We start from the raw sequence: 15,926 nt of genomic DNA on the forward strand, positions 1-15,926 counted from the left end.
GATGCAAGGGACACGGGTTCGTGCCCCGGTCCGGGAAGATCCCACATGCCGCGGAGCAGCTGGGCCCGTGAGCCATGGCCGCTGAGCCTGCGCGTCTGGAGCCTGCGCTCTGCAACAGGAGAGGCCACAACAGTGAGGGGCCCGCGTACAGCAAAAAACAAACAAAAACATTAACCGGTAAAACGGGGTGAAGAATGAAGTGACCGCAGACTTGCTAAATAGGTATTGTTTATTAAGGCTTGTATTCTCCTAGAGGAAGTTATCCGATGTCGTCTGTGACTCCGTACAGGCAATAACAGTTCAGAGAAAGTGACATGTTCTAAATACAAGTCTAGATAAAACGGCTTAAACTGTAACTCGGAGGGCCTGGCGAGTACAGCTTTCAGAGAGCACCTGCGCTCCGCACGGGAGGCTCTGCCCGGCTCGTGTGCGGGGCGCCAGGCAGGCGTGCACACCGCTTTCATGCTCGAACTCCCGTGGCGAGTGCTTCGGAGGCCCCTCGTCCCACAAGACACGACAGCAAATTCAGTTTCTAAAAGGTTTTCTGTTTGTTTGCTTTTTTGTACCCATTCAACAGGAAAAAAACTAGACACGCACGCTGAAATTTACAATCGGTGGCATCACCCATCACACCGTCTGGACTACCAGATCCCAGGTTTAAAGCTTAGCATTATTGGCATAAAAACGTGAAACGGCATTAGGACTCTCCAGTGAAGAAAAGGGGGAGCGAACGGCCTGCACACAACGAGGAAGGCCTCCGCACGCGGGCCTGTGGTCACCGCCTGAGTAGGAGCAGAGCAGCCGCCGGGCGCGCACGGCTGTGCAAGACCCGTGTTCCCAGGAAACAGCAGGTTCACCAAACTGGGGAGACTGGAATTTATCCTTCTGTCCAGTAGAAATCAAACGGGCAGATCAGCATTCAGACGACAGGTAACAGACGAAATGGCAAAGCGGCTGACGAGGCGGTCATCAGCCTGTGACTTCGGCATATCCTGAAGGGAAGCCCTTGAACAGAACACGCTAAATGCCGGACGACGCACGGGTTCTTACGCTCGCTATTAAAGCAAAAGGGGTGAGAGACAAGAAGTCTCATGTAAAGATATTAAATGACCGTGAACATAAGAACATAATTTTCACCAATAATAATAATAATAAATCTTTGGGATGGATTAGGTTTTTGTTTTTAAGGATACTTATATTTCACATTAGGTCAGTGTGACTGATAAGCTGACGAAAACATAGTCCTTTATTGGTGAGTTCTACAATACTGTAATACATAGAAAAAATACAAACAAATCCAGATCATCTGGGCAAAAATAAACTACAAAGAACGTAAAGATGCGAGCAGTCGAGCCCTGCGCGAGGCCGGCCAGAGCCGACGCCAAGAGACAGCACCGAGCACACACTCTCCAACCGCGCCAGCCCCACGTCTGACGGTACAGAACCTGCTTCGTCCTCACTGCTTGTTTCGATTCTGCCGCTCCTGTAAAAAGAGAAAAGAAGCTTAACACAGTGAGCGAACGTGCCGCGCAGACAAATTCCCTCCAGGTTGAGGTGCTGTGGCCAGATCTGGACCCGGCTCCCTGCAGGGGCCACCGCCCAAGACAGTTCCAAGCTTCGGGGTCCTGGCCACACGGAATGGGCGCCTGATAACCGCCTGACGTGGTGGCCACCTGCGCAGGGAAGACTCCCCTGGCCAGTTTATTTCCTCCCACCAAGCGGACCACCTTTCCCAAAGTGTGTGACAAGCCTGTGACCCGCAGCTCAGTCCCTCCCCACGGCTGCCTGCCTGCCGGAAGCCATCTAGGCCTCTACTTACGATTCAACTGAGACATGGAACAGTCCCCCTCCTCCTGCCCCCCTCAAGCAGGATGAAGCTGGTAATGGACACTGCCGGACAGGGGTTGGTCGATGACGCAACGCCCAAACATTTGGGATCACTACACGTGTAATGTACAACACAAGCAAAACCCTCTCTTTTGCTAGAAATGGACCGTGTGTGTCTTCAGGTTCATAAGACGCTGACTCCCCCACATCCTCTGTGCCGTCACCAGGGCAGGGCACCTGCGGTGCTTTTCAAACCGTCTCACGGTCCTGAAAAGCCCCAGAGCATGTGGGTGAGCCGGGCTGGGTGGGTGGATGGCCACAGCTCCAAGAATTAACACTGCCTCCCCACCCTGAACTCTGAACCGGAAGGATCAGGAGCTCCGTGTTCTGCATCCTCCGAGGAAGACCACAGCTACCGCCCCTCCTGGAGAGCAGCGCAAGCCTCTCTTTGGAGTTCAAAGTGGCTGCGGCTGGAGTGGTGCCGACAAGCGTGGGCACCTCCCAAAGCCCCGACTCCCTTCAACCATTACAAGGACCACCACCCCCGAGACTGTGAACAGCCTCTTCTCACAGCAAACCCAACAGAGACGGCGCACTCCTAACCCTGTCTGCCCGGTTTTCCACTGAGTTGCGTGCCTGTGCAGAGCTGACCCCGGACCGTGGCCAGTCCAGTCGTATGAGGGACTCTTCAGCTTGACTCTGTCACTTAAAACCTGCACTATTTTAAGCGCCCTAAGGAGTGGCTGTTTCTACATTTAAAACCCAGAGGCTTGCAGGGCTGGGTCTGACCCAGCTGCCACAAGACTTGGTGCTTCCCTAAGGAGCCAGCTGGCTTTCAGATGGACGGCTGAGATGCAGGACAGCCAGCACTCCTGCAGAAGGGCAAGTACATCTTACCTTTCAACACAACGTGTTTCTAAGCGTCATGATCATTTCAAAGCAATGGAGTCAAACTCCAGCTGATCAACAAAAGGACTTCTTGAGAGTCTCCAGGGCGGCCTTCTTGGTGGCAGTGGCCTCGCCAGCAAGCTCAGGGTTTTCAGGGAGCTGCTCCCAACCTCATCTCAGTACCCGTCCTTCTTAAGGACACACCCAACTCCTGCACGGAAAGCAGTGCCAGCTGCCGACTCCAGAACGAGCCCTGAAGACAAGCGTCCTGGTGGAAGTTTCTGGGGCAACGTTGAGACCCACCCCCACTCCTCTACAGTCCAGCGAGCTCGAGAGAGGCCACCAGGACAGCAAGAGGTCGGGCTTCCAGAACATGGATTAATGGAACGCTGACCCCTGTGGACAAAGGCTTTCAGCCCAGCTGGCCCGCACACCTTTCCTCGCAGGCGCTCACCTGCTTCTGGAGCATTCGGTGCCCCAGGGGGAGGGAGGAGCAGCCCGGGGAAGCCTCACAGCGAAGCCCAGCGGCAGAGGACACTGGGCGGCAGAGGACAGCGGGCCGAGCCCGCTGCAGTAACACCTGGAAGCCTCGGGCCCTGAGGGTCTGAGGGAGGGCTGCTCCTTCCTCCGCCCATTCCTGACGCGCCAGCTCCATCACGAGGCAAGTTCTAGGTCACCAGCACCTTCAAACACCCACCAGGGCGGGGCACAAGTTTACCCCTCAGCTCATCACAACCAGCAGAACCCAGGGCCACAGCACCTAAGACGCCACACACGCAGAGCCGGCGCCCAGTCACCAGGGACGTCAAGTCTCGTGAGCATGATCTCCGTCCTGTCCCTGCAAATCCAGCAATTTGGTGTTTCATTTTATACCCAATTTCGCAGTAACTGGAAATAAGCCCTTCTCCTTTCCGCCCAAGAGTGAGAGTGGGACCAACCTGCTTTCAAAGTTTTGCAAACTGTGAGCTGTTAGTTTTGTACAACTTTAAAACCGCTACCAGCACTGTGTTCTCTGTACACCCCATTTACAAGCCTTTCTGCCGGAAAACACTCAGGACACTGAACTTCCCAGATGGGTAACGCTTTTTTTTTTTTGTAATACAGAGGACTGAACAGGGGTTGAAAACCCACCTATTATCAACTGACATTTCACGAAAGAAAGAACATTTTAACACCAAAACAGCAGGAAGAATCTCAGGACGAACTCTCTTGAACGAAGTGGCTTTGCCAAGTGTGTCACAATGTCCTTATTTTTCCCATTTCTGGGCCAACTGACAGGCCTCTGAGCCCTGATCTCCTACAGAGCAGACTCATTCCGTGGGCTGTCACAGGAGGTTGGGACCCACTCAGAGACCCAACCAAGGGTTTTCGCTGTGACTCTAGACGCACACATTTCAGTTATGAACTGCCTGCATTCCAACCTCCCCCTCCCCTGCCCTTCTACTCTCTAGACGAGCAAACTCAGGTTTCCAAAAACTGCAGGATATTGGGTTTTCGAGAGAGAAGCAAGCAGCGAGCCCTAGACCAGAGCGTCCCTGCTGCCGAGGGCAACGCCCAGCGAGGCCCTCGGTGGGGTATCTGCCCCAGCAGCCCCGCCTGTCCACCCCAGGGCCACAGAACAGTATTTCTAAGTGTTCCTGGCTGGACAGAGACTAGGAAGCACTGTTCTAGAAAACATCATAATTCACAAAGAGAAAAGGAGCAAGTTACCCGCAGGTCCTTTACAAGAGTGTGTGCACCAGTGTTTCTTAACAACTGGAAAAGGACCCCAGGTTCCGGGGTGGTGACCACTCAGACGTCCCCCGCCCCTGCCAGCGACCCACCGCACCCCCGGGACCCACACTCACCTTGCGCACCACCTCCTCCTCCTCCTGGCGCTTCTCGTAGTGCGAGAAGTCGTCGAAGATGGAGGTGCTGTGCTTGTACGAGGCGATGATCTTCAGCACTTGCTTCGCCTTCTCCAGGGGCACCTCCTGGGTGTCACGGGAGTTGGTGACCGGCTTGTTGTCATTGTTCTCCAGCCGGATGTGCCGGAGCTGGTTGTTGGGCACGTCCTTGACGAAGATCCACTTCACGTCGAACTTGCCCTTCCACTTGTCCTGGGACCAGACCCCGGCGCTGGTGCCGTAGTCCACGGGTGACTTCATCTCAGCCACCCCGCAGAAGTGGCCGCTGCCATTGACGCTGAAGAGCAGGTAGACGGGCCCCTTGCTGCCGAGGGCGCGGAAGGCGCTGTCCAGGCGCCGGTTGCCGTGCTCCGTGCTGCACCAGAGGGAGTACTTGATGGAGCGGTGCACGTCATCCTCTGAGTAGCTCTTGATGATGAACACGCGGCCGCTCTTCAGGTTCCAGTCAAACTCCTTGGGGTTGTAGCTGTGGGCGGCTTTCAGTTTTTCTAGGACGGGGTGGGACTCCAGGCTCGGGGTGGCGCTGGGCTGGGCGCTCCCGGGAGAGTTACTGTCGCCGCTGGTCCCCCCGCTCTGCCCGAACGCCGTGCTTCTGTTGCGAGGGGCGACCCAGCGGGTCTGGGGCGGCTGCTGGGGGCCCGGATGCTGTGGTGGGGCCGGAGGGGGAGGCTGGGTGGGAAGGGGCTGCACGGCTGGCTGGGGCTGGGGGGCCGCCTGGGGGGCCGGCTGGGGCTGCGGAGCCGGGGCCTTGGGCACGGGCCCCTTGTTGTCCCAGGTGCCAATGTCCATGTTATGCTTTATGGGCGGAGGGGGCAGCGCGCCCCCGACGGCGGGCCCGCTCTTCGCCTTCATCTTCGGCTGCAGTTTGGCGGGCTTGCTGGCGATGGCCGCCCACGAGGTCGGCTTCGACACTGGCATGGTCACGTTCGTCCCGCCGCTGCCGGAAAGGATGCCCGTCATCGCCACGCTGCTGACGACCGATCCCACCGTCTTGACTGCAGAGGTGGTGACATCCCCGATCTTCAGGCCCACCATGCCCTGCTCCAGGCTATTCATTCCAGGGGCCTTGTTGAGGGTGTCGCTGTGAAAGCCTGTCTGTCCGTCCACGATCGTGCCGCCCAGGGAGCTCGGCGGGTAGGTGTAGCTGTTACCATAAGCTGAACTCTGAGCCTGCTGCCCCTGAGACCCACTCGCCCCCCAGGCCGAGAAGGCGGGGTTTTCGGGGAAAAAATTAAACCTGTGCTGATAGATGTTGTTCCCCAGGCCCCCAGGCTGCCCGAAAACAGCATCGTGCACAAAATGCTGGTCTCCGTTACTGAGCTGTCCGTAGGTGGTGAGGTATGGGATTGGAGGATCCCCTCCGGTAGACCACGGCGCTTCATTGAGGGAGTAGGGAAATCCGATGGATGGTGGGTAATAGCTGGACAGGTAGGGGTCGGCCATGGAGGGGTAACTGTTACTCTGCGGAAACAAGCACGTGATGAGTTAGACGTGTCCCGACCCGGAGGAGGCGCTGCCACGTCAAGCACGCCTACTTCAGTGCAGGCTGGTGGGGAACGGGCCTGTGCAGCACCGGCTCCCCTCCCAGCGCGCCCAGCCAGGACAGAGAGGGCGACGCCCAGACGACCCAGGGGCCACTCCAAACAAAAGGGTCACTTGCAACTGATCTGGATTCAAGTTAGGTGAAGCAATCCTCTCAGCAACCCCTCCACTGCACCTTGAAGAGTGGCCCACTTCAAGGCACTCAGCCTGAGGAACAGGTCTCTGTCCCACTGGCAATAATGCTTACGCAGGACACTGACAGCACGGACAGCACAGCGCCAAGTGAGCAAGCTTTAAGGAGGCAGCAGCCACGAGCTCAGGGCTACAGGCGTGCTGATGACCCACCTGGATGACCCCCAGGACTCCCGCCCCGCCCCTACCCCTGAGCCCAAAGGGGTCTGGGCCCCTCAGTCCCCACCGTTTCCTGGGGCTCTCAGAGGGGAGCTGGCTACGGCGGGGAGACCCTTACTGAAAATGTGCCTCCGTGTGATGGCCGGAACCCCTGGGAGGAGTTTAAGTAGCTGCAGGGCCTCCCCTTGGGGGGGGCGGGGTTCAAGAAAGCTGCCCAGGGCCGGGTTTAGACCTGGGGTCAGCAGTTCTGGGAAGACGTCTCCTTGGAGAGAGACTCACCCAGGGGTCCTGGTCAGAACTGGGCCCGAGAGCGGAAAGGCTGTGAAGGAAAGCAGAGCGGGGGCAAACATGGAGTTCTCTGGTCCGATTTCTGCATAGTTCGCCCAAGTAACCAGAAAGTTCTACAAGCAGAGCGGCGGCTAGAGCCCTCCTCCCCGACCCCGCACCTGTCATCCAGTCAGAGGACCCGCTGCCCTGGCCGGCAGAGGGTGGCTGGTGTCCCAGGTGACTGGAGGAGGCTCTGCTTCACTGGAATGAGAACAGGGAGTAGCTCTCCGGAGCCCCCAGAAGTCCCGTGGAGGACAGGCCAGTTCCTCGGCACATCCCGGCCCAGCACGGGATGTGCTGACCCAGGCACCCTCCGCCGGTCCCCCCTGGCACCTCCTCCCCCCTGCCCCATCCTAGGATTCCTGGGGCTTCGGGAATCACGCCTCCTTCCTGCTGGCTGCTCCACTTGACGGCAGACTATTCCAGAAGCACTTTTAAAATGGAGTAATACCTATTTGCCTGTTAACACGAATCCTTGAGATTCTCAGGGGGTAGAAAAAGCCAGACAAGTGGCCGTCATCAGTGCTCTGAATGCAGGGGAGCCGCCTGAGCCACTGCCCTTGAAAGGATCTCAGTGACTCTGGCCCCCGCATTGTGGCCCCCCAGCCCCGCCTCCCTGCTTGCCTCCACCCACCCTGTGCCCGCAGGAGGGGCTGCTCTGAGGAGAGTCAGTCCCTGGGAGGCCAGGGTGGCGGACTTGCCCTGTGAGGTGGGGCAGCCCCAGGGGTGGAAGCCTCCAGCCTCTGACCTCGGCGCCCACCGGTGCCTCAACAGCACAATGGGGACAAGCCTTCTGAAGGGAGGCCAGCACTCTCCTCCCCCATCAGCTGGGCACCCACCTCGGCAGTGGCGGGGCCACATCAACGCGGCCTCCCTCGCACACAAGGAATGCACTCGGGAGAAGAGAGGACCCAAGGGCTGCGTGGCATCCACACCACACAGCCACGCATCCAACCGGAGCCACAGGAGCACGGCCACGGAACACTGAGCCCACGGGGCCAGCACCTCCCTTCTGACCCACGCTTCAGCCTTAAGCACAACAGGACTTCCCTTAAAACGTGAGACCACAAGCACTGTGTTAACCACGGCACGTCCCTCAAGTCCACCCCAACCTCACTATTAATGGAGAAGCCCAACACCCTGGTCACACAGACCCCATCGTGCAGATGGGCAGTTCTCAGCCACCTCCAGCCAGGACTGTCCAGGGAAAGAGGAGGTGAGCCAGCCGGCAACCCCGAATCCTTCACCCAGCCACAGGTAGGACCAAGGCGGAGGCAGCCCTGGGAGGACTCCACCCTCTCCTCCCACAACGTGTCAATGCAGGCAGGTCACTACGAGGAGAGCACCAGTGAGGCTGCAGCTCTTTACTGGAAAATCGTGAAATAACCTGGACTGCAGCTCTCCCTTGAACACTTAAATTCATACAACAAAAGGAACGAAGACGCCTCACTTCAAGTTCACAGGGTAAGAAGCTGTGGTTTACTAAGCAGATGCCGCGTGCCACCCGCACCGCCATCCCCAGGGCTCCGAGCTGGCCCTGGCCGAGCCCTCCCGACATCGTCTGTCCCCACCAGGCCGCGGGGTGCACGGCAGGCTGCATGCAGTGACCTCCGGTGCTGGGAACTGAATCCATTTTCATCCCCTTACTGGCAGCCCATCTTCTACCACATCTGCTGGGTCTCCTTCCAAACTCCAAGAGTGAAGCAGCGGAGTAACAGGCAAAGCTGCCAGGAACAGCAGGAGAACCCGTGGGGCCTTCCCTGCTGCGGTCCGCATCCCCCGCCCCGCCCCCTGCCACCAGGGCTCGGGCCACTGTCCGCAGTGCTCAGGCTGACTGTCCCAGCCCCGAGTCACAGTGAAACTGAACCGTGCCACTCAGAGACCTGCAACACAAGGCCGCCAGGGGCACCGCAGGGTTCGGGCACTGCTCGAACTCACACCCAGCCCCTCAGAAGCCCGCCCAGCCGCGGCCTCAGGCTCTTCAGAGCCACGCTCCCCAGCTGGGCTCCTGCGACAGCAAACATGCCATCTACTTAGTTAGCTGTGCAGCCCAGGTAAAGAGGCCCAAGTTCACCTGCCAGGGATGTGGGTGCAGAAACCAAAGGGATGACGACAAATCGCGCCCTTTCTCTTAGTGCATTAATACTTCTGTGCAGAGGCATCGCGGGGCTACTCAAAGGAGCAGCATGGAACCAACTCTTTTAAGGACGACGCAGGTAAAACCGCGCCCCCCCGAAGACCACTTTCACGTGTGACACGTCTAACTGTAGCCTTTGTATAACTTAGGGACTCAAGAAAGGGAGGCTGACAGGTCTCCAAGGCAGAATTAGTCCAGTGACAGTAGAAAAGACACCCCCAAGCGTTGGACTTTCAGGGCGCCTCCTTGTGACCGAGTCAAAAGTGATAAACAAAATGGGCACTCCAAACAAAATAAACTCCAATAGTCGTGACACTTACCCCTAGATGACTTTCTTTGAAAAACCAAACAGTAAAACACGATAAACCCATAAACCTATTCTATAATTAAGTTTTTTGTACTTAAAACAAAACTTAACCAGTTTTATAAAAAACCCTCATGCTCAATGACCAAAACCACCTGCTTGAAAGTTGGAACGTTTGATTCCTGTATCCATTTTTCTGAGAAGTTCTGAAATTACTCAAATGCTTTAAGGTTCACAAACAATAAAGTGACTCAACCATTACAGTGACCAAGAAGAGGGATTGGAGGGAGAAACGGAAAGCCCAAGGCTTCAGACGCCAAGGCACATGGAACACCTCGTACGCTGAGAAGCATTTACGTGGGGGATGCAGGGGGCTGGAATAAACTATGCAAGAGGGGAGGTACCAAGGGCAATTGTGAAAGCAGTGACAAAGTGACCCAGGGCTGAGAGCAGGCCCCCCACGCCCACAGCTCCTGGGGAAAATCCTGGGGTGCGGCTGGCCGCTCGCTTTTCCTGGGCTTCAGGCTGCAGGTCAGGTCAGAGGAGACCATGGCTTCCGACACCCACACAATTTCTGCGCTTGTCTCCCCCCTTGAGGTGCGCGGCTCTGAGCAGCTTCACAGCGGTGAGCAGTGTGTCCCGATGCCACTCGGCGGCACCATCGCCGCGTCTGAAGGACGCCCCCGGCTCCCAGACGCAGCCACTGGCAACCAGTGCCCATGACCAAGTGCTCCCCCTGACCCCCACCCAGGCCCCCGGAGCCACTGTGGAGCAGCAGCAAGGCGCGGGCTGAGCTCCTCCAGGCTCTCTGCACGGCGCAGGCGCTGCGAGAAGGCGTCGGTGCGTCCAGCTTTGTGCCGCTGGGGGAAACGCCCCCAAACCTGACAGAAACACTGAGTGACAGCTGAGCACCATTTCCAAGGAAGGAGCCTTCAGGGTGGCCAGACAGGAGCTTCTTGCCAAGAGAGCAGAGAGGCGTAACTGTCAGCTCGACCACGCAGGACGGACGGCACGTGAGAGACAGTGGACACGAGGTCTCGAAGAGATGCCACACTGACCCTCAAGTGGCGGACACCCCACAGCACTCCGGGCAGCTCTACCCACATCTCATCAGAGGACTCGATCAACAGCACGGCTTAAAGCAACTACAAATGATCAGCCCTAGAACCTGAAACGAGTAAATTTATACAACATTCCTAAAAGGCGAATGCTTCTCAGTACACTTAGAACACAGCTGAATTATTAAAGAGGAAAAACGAAAAAGTTGACTTTTCTCCTTTCTGTCTACGTCAGACGTGACCGGGCACGCTGACAAGGCTGTCGACAACTGAGTGCTTGAGTGGAGACGCAGAATCCCCGGTAACCTCTCCGTCCACACGCTCGGCCTGGCATCTGGCCAGCAGCACCTACACCAAACTCAGAGGCGCTGTCTCCAAAACTCTGAGCAGGAACTTTCTGGGTCCTTGCAGTCTTTCCTTACCTTTCAAAGAAAAAAACAGAGAACGAGAAAGCAGGCCGGCCCTTAGGAGGGCGAAGTCAGGACAAGCCAGCAGCGTCAGAGCCCCACACCCTCGCCCCTGGGCCCCCACCGCCCCCCCGTGCTTCCTCTCCCCCCATCGTGTCCAAACAGCTGACTGAAGTGTAGTTCAAGTCTGCTACGTAAGGATGCTCCGGGGTGCCACTAGGAAGGAAAACACACACCGAGGGCAGGGTCCCCAGGCCTTTCTGAGGGAAGCGCACCCACCCCGAGCGTGGTACAAGTCAGCTAACGGAAAGGCACGCTTTTAAATGCTTTCCAAGTCTTCCGAAGCGCTAAGGCGTCACAAATCAGAACACCAGAGTGTCTCCAACCGGCTACTACAAACCACAGCTGGGTTAAGAAAGGTAAGAAAGCAGCCCAGGGCTGACGGATACGCCCACGACCTCCACCGCGGTGACGGCTCCACAGGTGTGCATGCGTACCAGGGAAAGGCCACACGTGAAACCGTCCTCTTTAAACACGGGCAGTTCATCTCACGTCAACACCACCTCAGTAAAGGCTAAGTGGACAGACAGGAAGTGTGCGCTCACTGCTTCCTGCCACACCAACCTCCGCTCCGGCTTCCTCACTAGCAGTCTGGGCTGGATGTCACGGCAGAGGCCACACCTAGAGGCAGTGACAATCTCAAGGGACCCTTGACTGCATCACAGCCCACGTGAAGAAACGAGTGGCGAACACAGGACCAAAGGATCCCGCTGCACACTTGGGTGAGAGGTACCGACCCTCAGTCCACAGCCTGGCTCTGCCACCAGGCACAGCAGAGCCTCTCTGGCCTTCAGGTTCCTCATCCGTACGACGAAAAGGCCGGGAAAACTAGGATCTAAGAGCCCTCCCGTGTTGCACGCTTCCTACACTCTGCAACAATTGGGCATTTCTGGAAGGTCTGTTCTCAATTAAGAGTTTTCTCAATAAATTCACTCCTAGGTGACATGCTGATTAATCATCTTGCTGACAAGTACACATTTTAACACACAAGATGAAGAGGATGTTTTAAGGCCGTCCACTGATAGCACCAACCCACCGCGGTGCCTCCACGCGGCGTCTCCAGCGCGCGCCAGCTGGCACTACTCCCCTGACATCAGAAAGTCATCTGCTCCACTTTTAAAGACATCCTCCTGGGTATCAAAAGCTCCTACCTTATAAAAAAAGATTCCAAGTGAAGCGACCCCCTCCATTGAATCTCTGGTTAAAATCCACACACAACACCTGCTAGAGCAAATCACGTAAGAGAAATAAGTAAGTCCACTTAACTTCCTGCCATCACCTCTGGCTGAAAGCCCGTCACTGAGCAGCCCCTTGTCCTGCCCAGAGGAGGGGTGGGCCCTCAGGGGGCCCCCTGAACAGGGTCTCTCAGGCTCCTCAGCTGCTGACTTGCCAAGTGCAGCAGGAGGAGAAGAATGGAGAAAAGTTCTAAGACGTTCTACAGAAGGGCAGACTAGCTTCATCCCACAGGGAAGAGGCAGAGCCTGACTTTGCTCTAAAGCAAACATACACTGTGCATTTTAAAAGCGGCAGATCTTTTGCTTAAACCTCAACTCCAACTAGCCCAGTGGTTTTAACCAGGACAGTTTAGCCCCCCAGCAGATGTTTGCTGAGGCGTTTTTGGTTGTTATGCGGAGGGTGGTACGCAAATACTAATGACAGCTCACGGATGAAGGGCAGGGACGCTGCTCAACATCCTACAAGGCCCCCCAAACAGCGAGCGTTTCTGTCCCCAACCCCCTTAGTGCCAAGGCTGAGAAAGCCTGCGACACCTGAGAGAACAGGTGGCTACATCTCACTCAGGTGCCGCCTTGAGCTCTCTGGGCACCATCTAGTCTCACCCTCCCCACAACCCTATCAGGAGCCGCCTCTTCCAACTGTCCTAAGAAGAGGAAGCAAGCACAGAGGGGGCAAGCCATCGAAGAAGCGTCACAGTCAGCAGCGGTGTGAAGAGCCCAAGGCCACAGTCTCACTCCAGAGTCCTGCTCTAGCTGCTCGAGACCAAACGTCCAATCATCCAGAGCTAAAAACAGTCCCCGGAAAACTTCAGAGAACTCCGCACACCCCCGCTCTGTCTAACGCAGTGCATCACTCACCCACCAGTGCTGAGGCCGACGAGAATCCCGCGTGCCTGCCAGGCGCGTGGGACACCATTTCCTCCAGAGAGAAAACCAGCTTCCCCGCACGCATGCCCCACCTTCAACGTGAAGCTGCTCTTCAATATAAGCCTTTGTCAGCCTCTTCCTTTATTTCTAGTACTTTATAGTCTGCTTCTCTGTTGTTTAGGATAATAAAGTCAGAAATACGCTAATAAAGGTTTATTACAAACCTCAGTCAAAATAAATGTAAAAATGTTAAAAAATAAAAAAACAAACTCACCTGGTTTGACTGTCCAGAAAGGTAGGGCTCAAAGTCATTGTCATGAACTGTATCCTTCTGATGCAAAGAACCATTTTGTACTAGAATGAGAAGTTGCAAAATATTACCTTTGAATTTTTTTAAAGTTCCTTTTAATCACAGAAATTAAAGATAGTCAAGTTTATACCCATCAACTTCTACTATAAATCACTTTTACTTAAAAATGGGCACAGACATTACAAAACTGATACTTACACAACTAATTAGAAAGCTGATACAAAACTTTCAATAACTTAGGTTACGTTTCTGATAAAAATTAATCGTACTTTGGTAGATATTGACAAAATATAGGTGCAGACAAAATACTGCAAGGAACTCGTAACCAGGTTTTGGTAAAGATGATGTGGGCTGAGATCTATGTCTGCCAGACAGAGAACGGTGCTTCCTAAAGCCTGGCTATGTGGGCAGCAAAGCTGGGAAGCTGCAGCTGAGCGACGCTTCTTAACTGGTATCTGGCTGTGCTCTTATTTTCCACTGTCACCACGCTCAGCCAGGAAAAGAAGGGAAAGGTAAATAAGTGCTGGGCCTTCTCCAATCTCAAAACATGATAACCGTATTTGGTTACACCCGAGTAACACACACACTGGTTCAAAACAGTCTTCGGAGTAAACATGAAGCGACACCAGTTCTCCCAAGACGGAGTTTTGGGGGTGGACCCCAAGCCAGAGCATCCCAAGAGGCTCAAAAGACTGGGGTAAGGCGCCAGCGTACAGGGCCAAGGGCCAGCAGCCGCCCCAGGGCCAGCCCCACACCTGGGGCCGCAGACAGGCAGGTCGCTGGGCCCCCGGCCTCCTTCCCTTCCCCCACCCCAATCAACCAGCCTGCCGTGGGAGGGAGAGATGGAGTTACTCTCACCACCGATTTGCTTGCTTCTCCTTGAAAACTCCCTGCTTCCGACCTGTTACGTCTCCCCCAATATCACAGCCTAAGGTTTCGTCTCCCCAAAGAAGAGGGAGAAAAACTCCGCGGTTCTGGCTGCCGCTTCCAAGACCTCTCCTCCCCCAACACGCGCGCCGAGCTCTAGGCGAGCGCCGCCCCCTCCGCTCCCGGCCCGCACCGCCATCCGGACTCCGCTCACCTTTATTATCTTGCCCTTTTGTTCTCTGCTTCGCCGCAGGCCCAGACGCGCGAGCGGACAGCACCAGGGGAGAGGGGAACACAAAATTACCCATGAGAACCCCTCCCGGCGGGCGGCGCGCTCCGGCCCCAAAGGGCCCGCGGTCCCGGGCGACGTCGGCCCAGCCCCGCGACGCCGACCCCGCGACCCCGGCCCCCGCGTTCCCGCTCCGCGAGCGGACCCCGCGACCCCGGCGCCCGGCCCCGCGACCCCGGCCCCACCGCTACCTGGGGGTCCACGCTGGTGGCCGACATGCTTCATGAACAGCCGGCGCGGTGCGGGGCCGGGGCGCCCGCCGGCTCGGGCCTCCCCGCGAGGCCGGGCCTGTCACCCGCGCTCTCGCGGCCCCGGGCCCGCCGCCTCCTCCCCGGGCGCCGTCCGGGCGGCGGCGCCGGTGGCTGGGCGCGCGGGCCGCTCGCGGGCGGGCGCGGGACGAGACGCACTGACGAGGCGCAGACTTCAATGGCGGCAACGGCGGCGGCGGCAGCTGCAGCGGCGGCGACAGCAGCGGCGACTACGGCGGCGGCGGCGGCAGCGAGGACGAGGCTGCGCGACGTCAGCGAACGCGGGGCAGGCCGGGAGGTCGACGAGCCGCCACGCGCCGCGCCTGCGCGTCGCCGCCCGGCGGGATGGATCTCACACCCGGGTCCCAGTCTCGCGCGGCAGGGCGGGGCGAGCCTGGGCAGTCACATGGGCGTGTCCAGTGGCGCCGCGGGGACCGCCCAGCAGGTGTGCATCTGTCGGACCTCGCGCCAGCAGGCGCAGCGGGGGCGATGATGCTGCTGCCGCGTGGCGTGCAGGCGCAGACTGGTGCAGGTTGTGAACCTGGTGGCACCACCGCGCTGGTTCTCCAGATGTGAAGAAACTCGAGCCAGCGAGTGCGGCCACCCACCGAAAGCCACTTATAGCCAGGCTGCAGTCCACTCTACCCCGCAGCTCTCCCCCAAACGCCCCTCCAACAACCCCTGGAGGGGCGCCCAGGCTCTGAGCTTTGCGGTCCTCGGGGCAGCTCCTCCTGGGCTTCTGCAGCCTCTGTCCCCGCGTAGCCTTCGACTCGAGGTTCCCCGAGGGTGCTGCTGTGTGAGCGCTCTCTTGGGTCTCCAAGGGGTTCCCCAGTTTATAATCAGAGTTGCATGTTAGATTCTTGACCACAGGGAGGAAAAGAGTTCATCCCCGCACTTTGCCCTAGTCCAGGACCTGCTAGGTGCCTTTTGGTCTCTCCTCAGAGATGGACAGCCCCTTCCTGGCTCCACCTTCCTGCAGGGAGACCACTTCTCTCTCCCCACTCACTCCCAGCCCACCCCACACCAGGCCCCCGGCCTGGCTGCTCCCCGGGGCTCCCGCGCCCCTTCAGCCACTCCCCAACATGGCTTCCAGGTGGGTCTCTTTTCTTCTTTTCTGGCTCTGGCAGGTGTAACATCTTCGCAAGGCCCAGACCTGCTGAAGGTTGAAGGCCTGGAATGCCGGCTCTCTGCCTCTGTCAACACATGGCCTTCTCCCTGTGTTCTGCCTCTGAGTCTTCCTCCGCTTATAAGGACACCATCATCGGATTTAGGGCCGCCTTAGTCAAGTATGACCTCATCTTA

General features: G+C 57.3%; 1 protein-coding gene across 3 annotated transcripts; it reads right to left on the bottom strand.

Moving 5' to 3' along the window:
- Positions 1-238: 238 nt before the first annotated feature.
- YTHDF1 (YTH N6-methyladenosine RNA binding protein F1) lies at positions 239-14,662 on the bottom strand. 3 transcript variants are annotated; one of them, XM_082670474.1, is made up of 5 exons: positions 14,568-14,662; positions 14,302-14,326; positions 13,185-13,264; positions 4,563-6,083; positions 239-1,483 (listed from the first exon to the last, which is right to left on the bottom strand). In XM_082670474.1, exons 1-5 carry the CDS (start codon positions 14,592-14,594, stop codon positions 1,457-1,459), a joined length of 1,680 nt encoding a protein of 559 aa, XP_082526600.1. In that variant the 5' UTR covers positions 14,595-14,662; the 3' UTR covers positions 239-1,456. The 3 variants fall into 3 exon arrangements, with proteins under 3 accessions (XP_082526600.1, XP_082526601.1, XP_082526602.1); XM_082670475.1 differs by lacking the exons at positions 14,302-14,326; positions 14,568-14,662 and adding an exon at positions 12,906-13,080 and having other exon boundaries at positions 13,185-13,239; XM_082670476.1 differs by lacking the exons at positions 13,185-13,264; positions 14,302-14,326; positions 14,568-14,662 and adding an exon at positions 12,902-13,009.
- Between the last annotated feature and the right edge of the window lie 1,264 nt (positions 14,663-15,926).

The sequence above is a fragment of the Grampus griseus genome (assembly GCF_964374135.1).
Source record: "Grampus griseus genome assembly, chromosome: 14".
NCBI classification, from domain to species: Eukaryota; Metazoa; Chordata; class Mammalia; order Artiodactyla; family Delphinidae; genus Grampus; species Grampus griseus.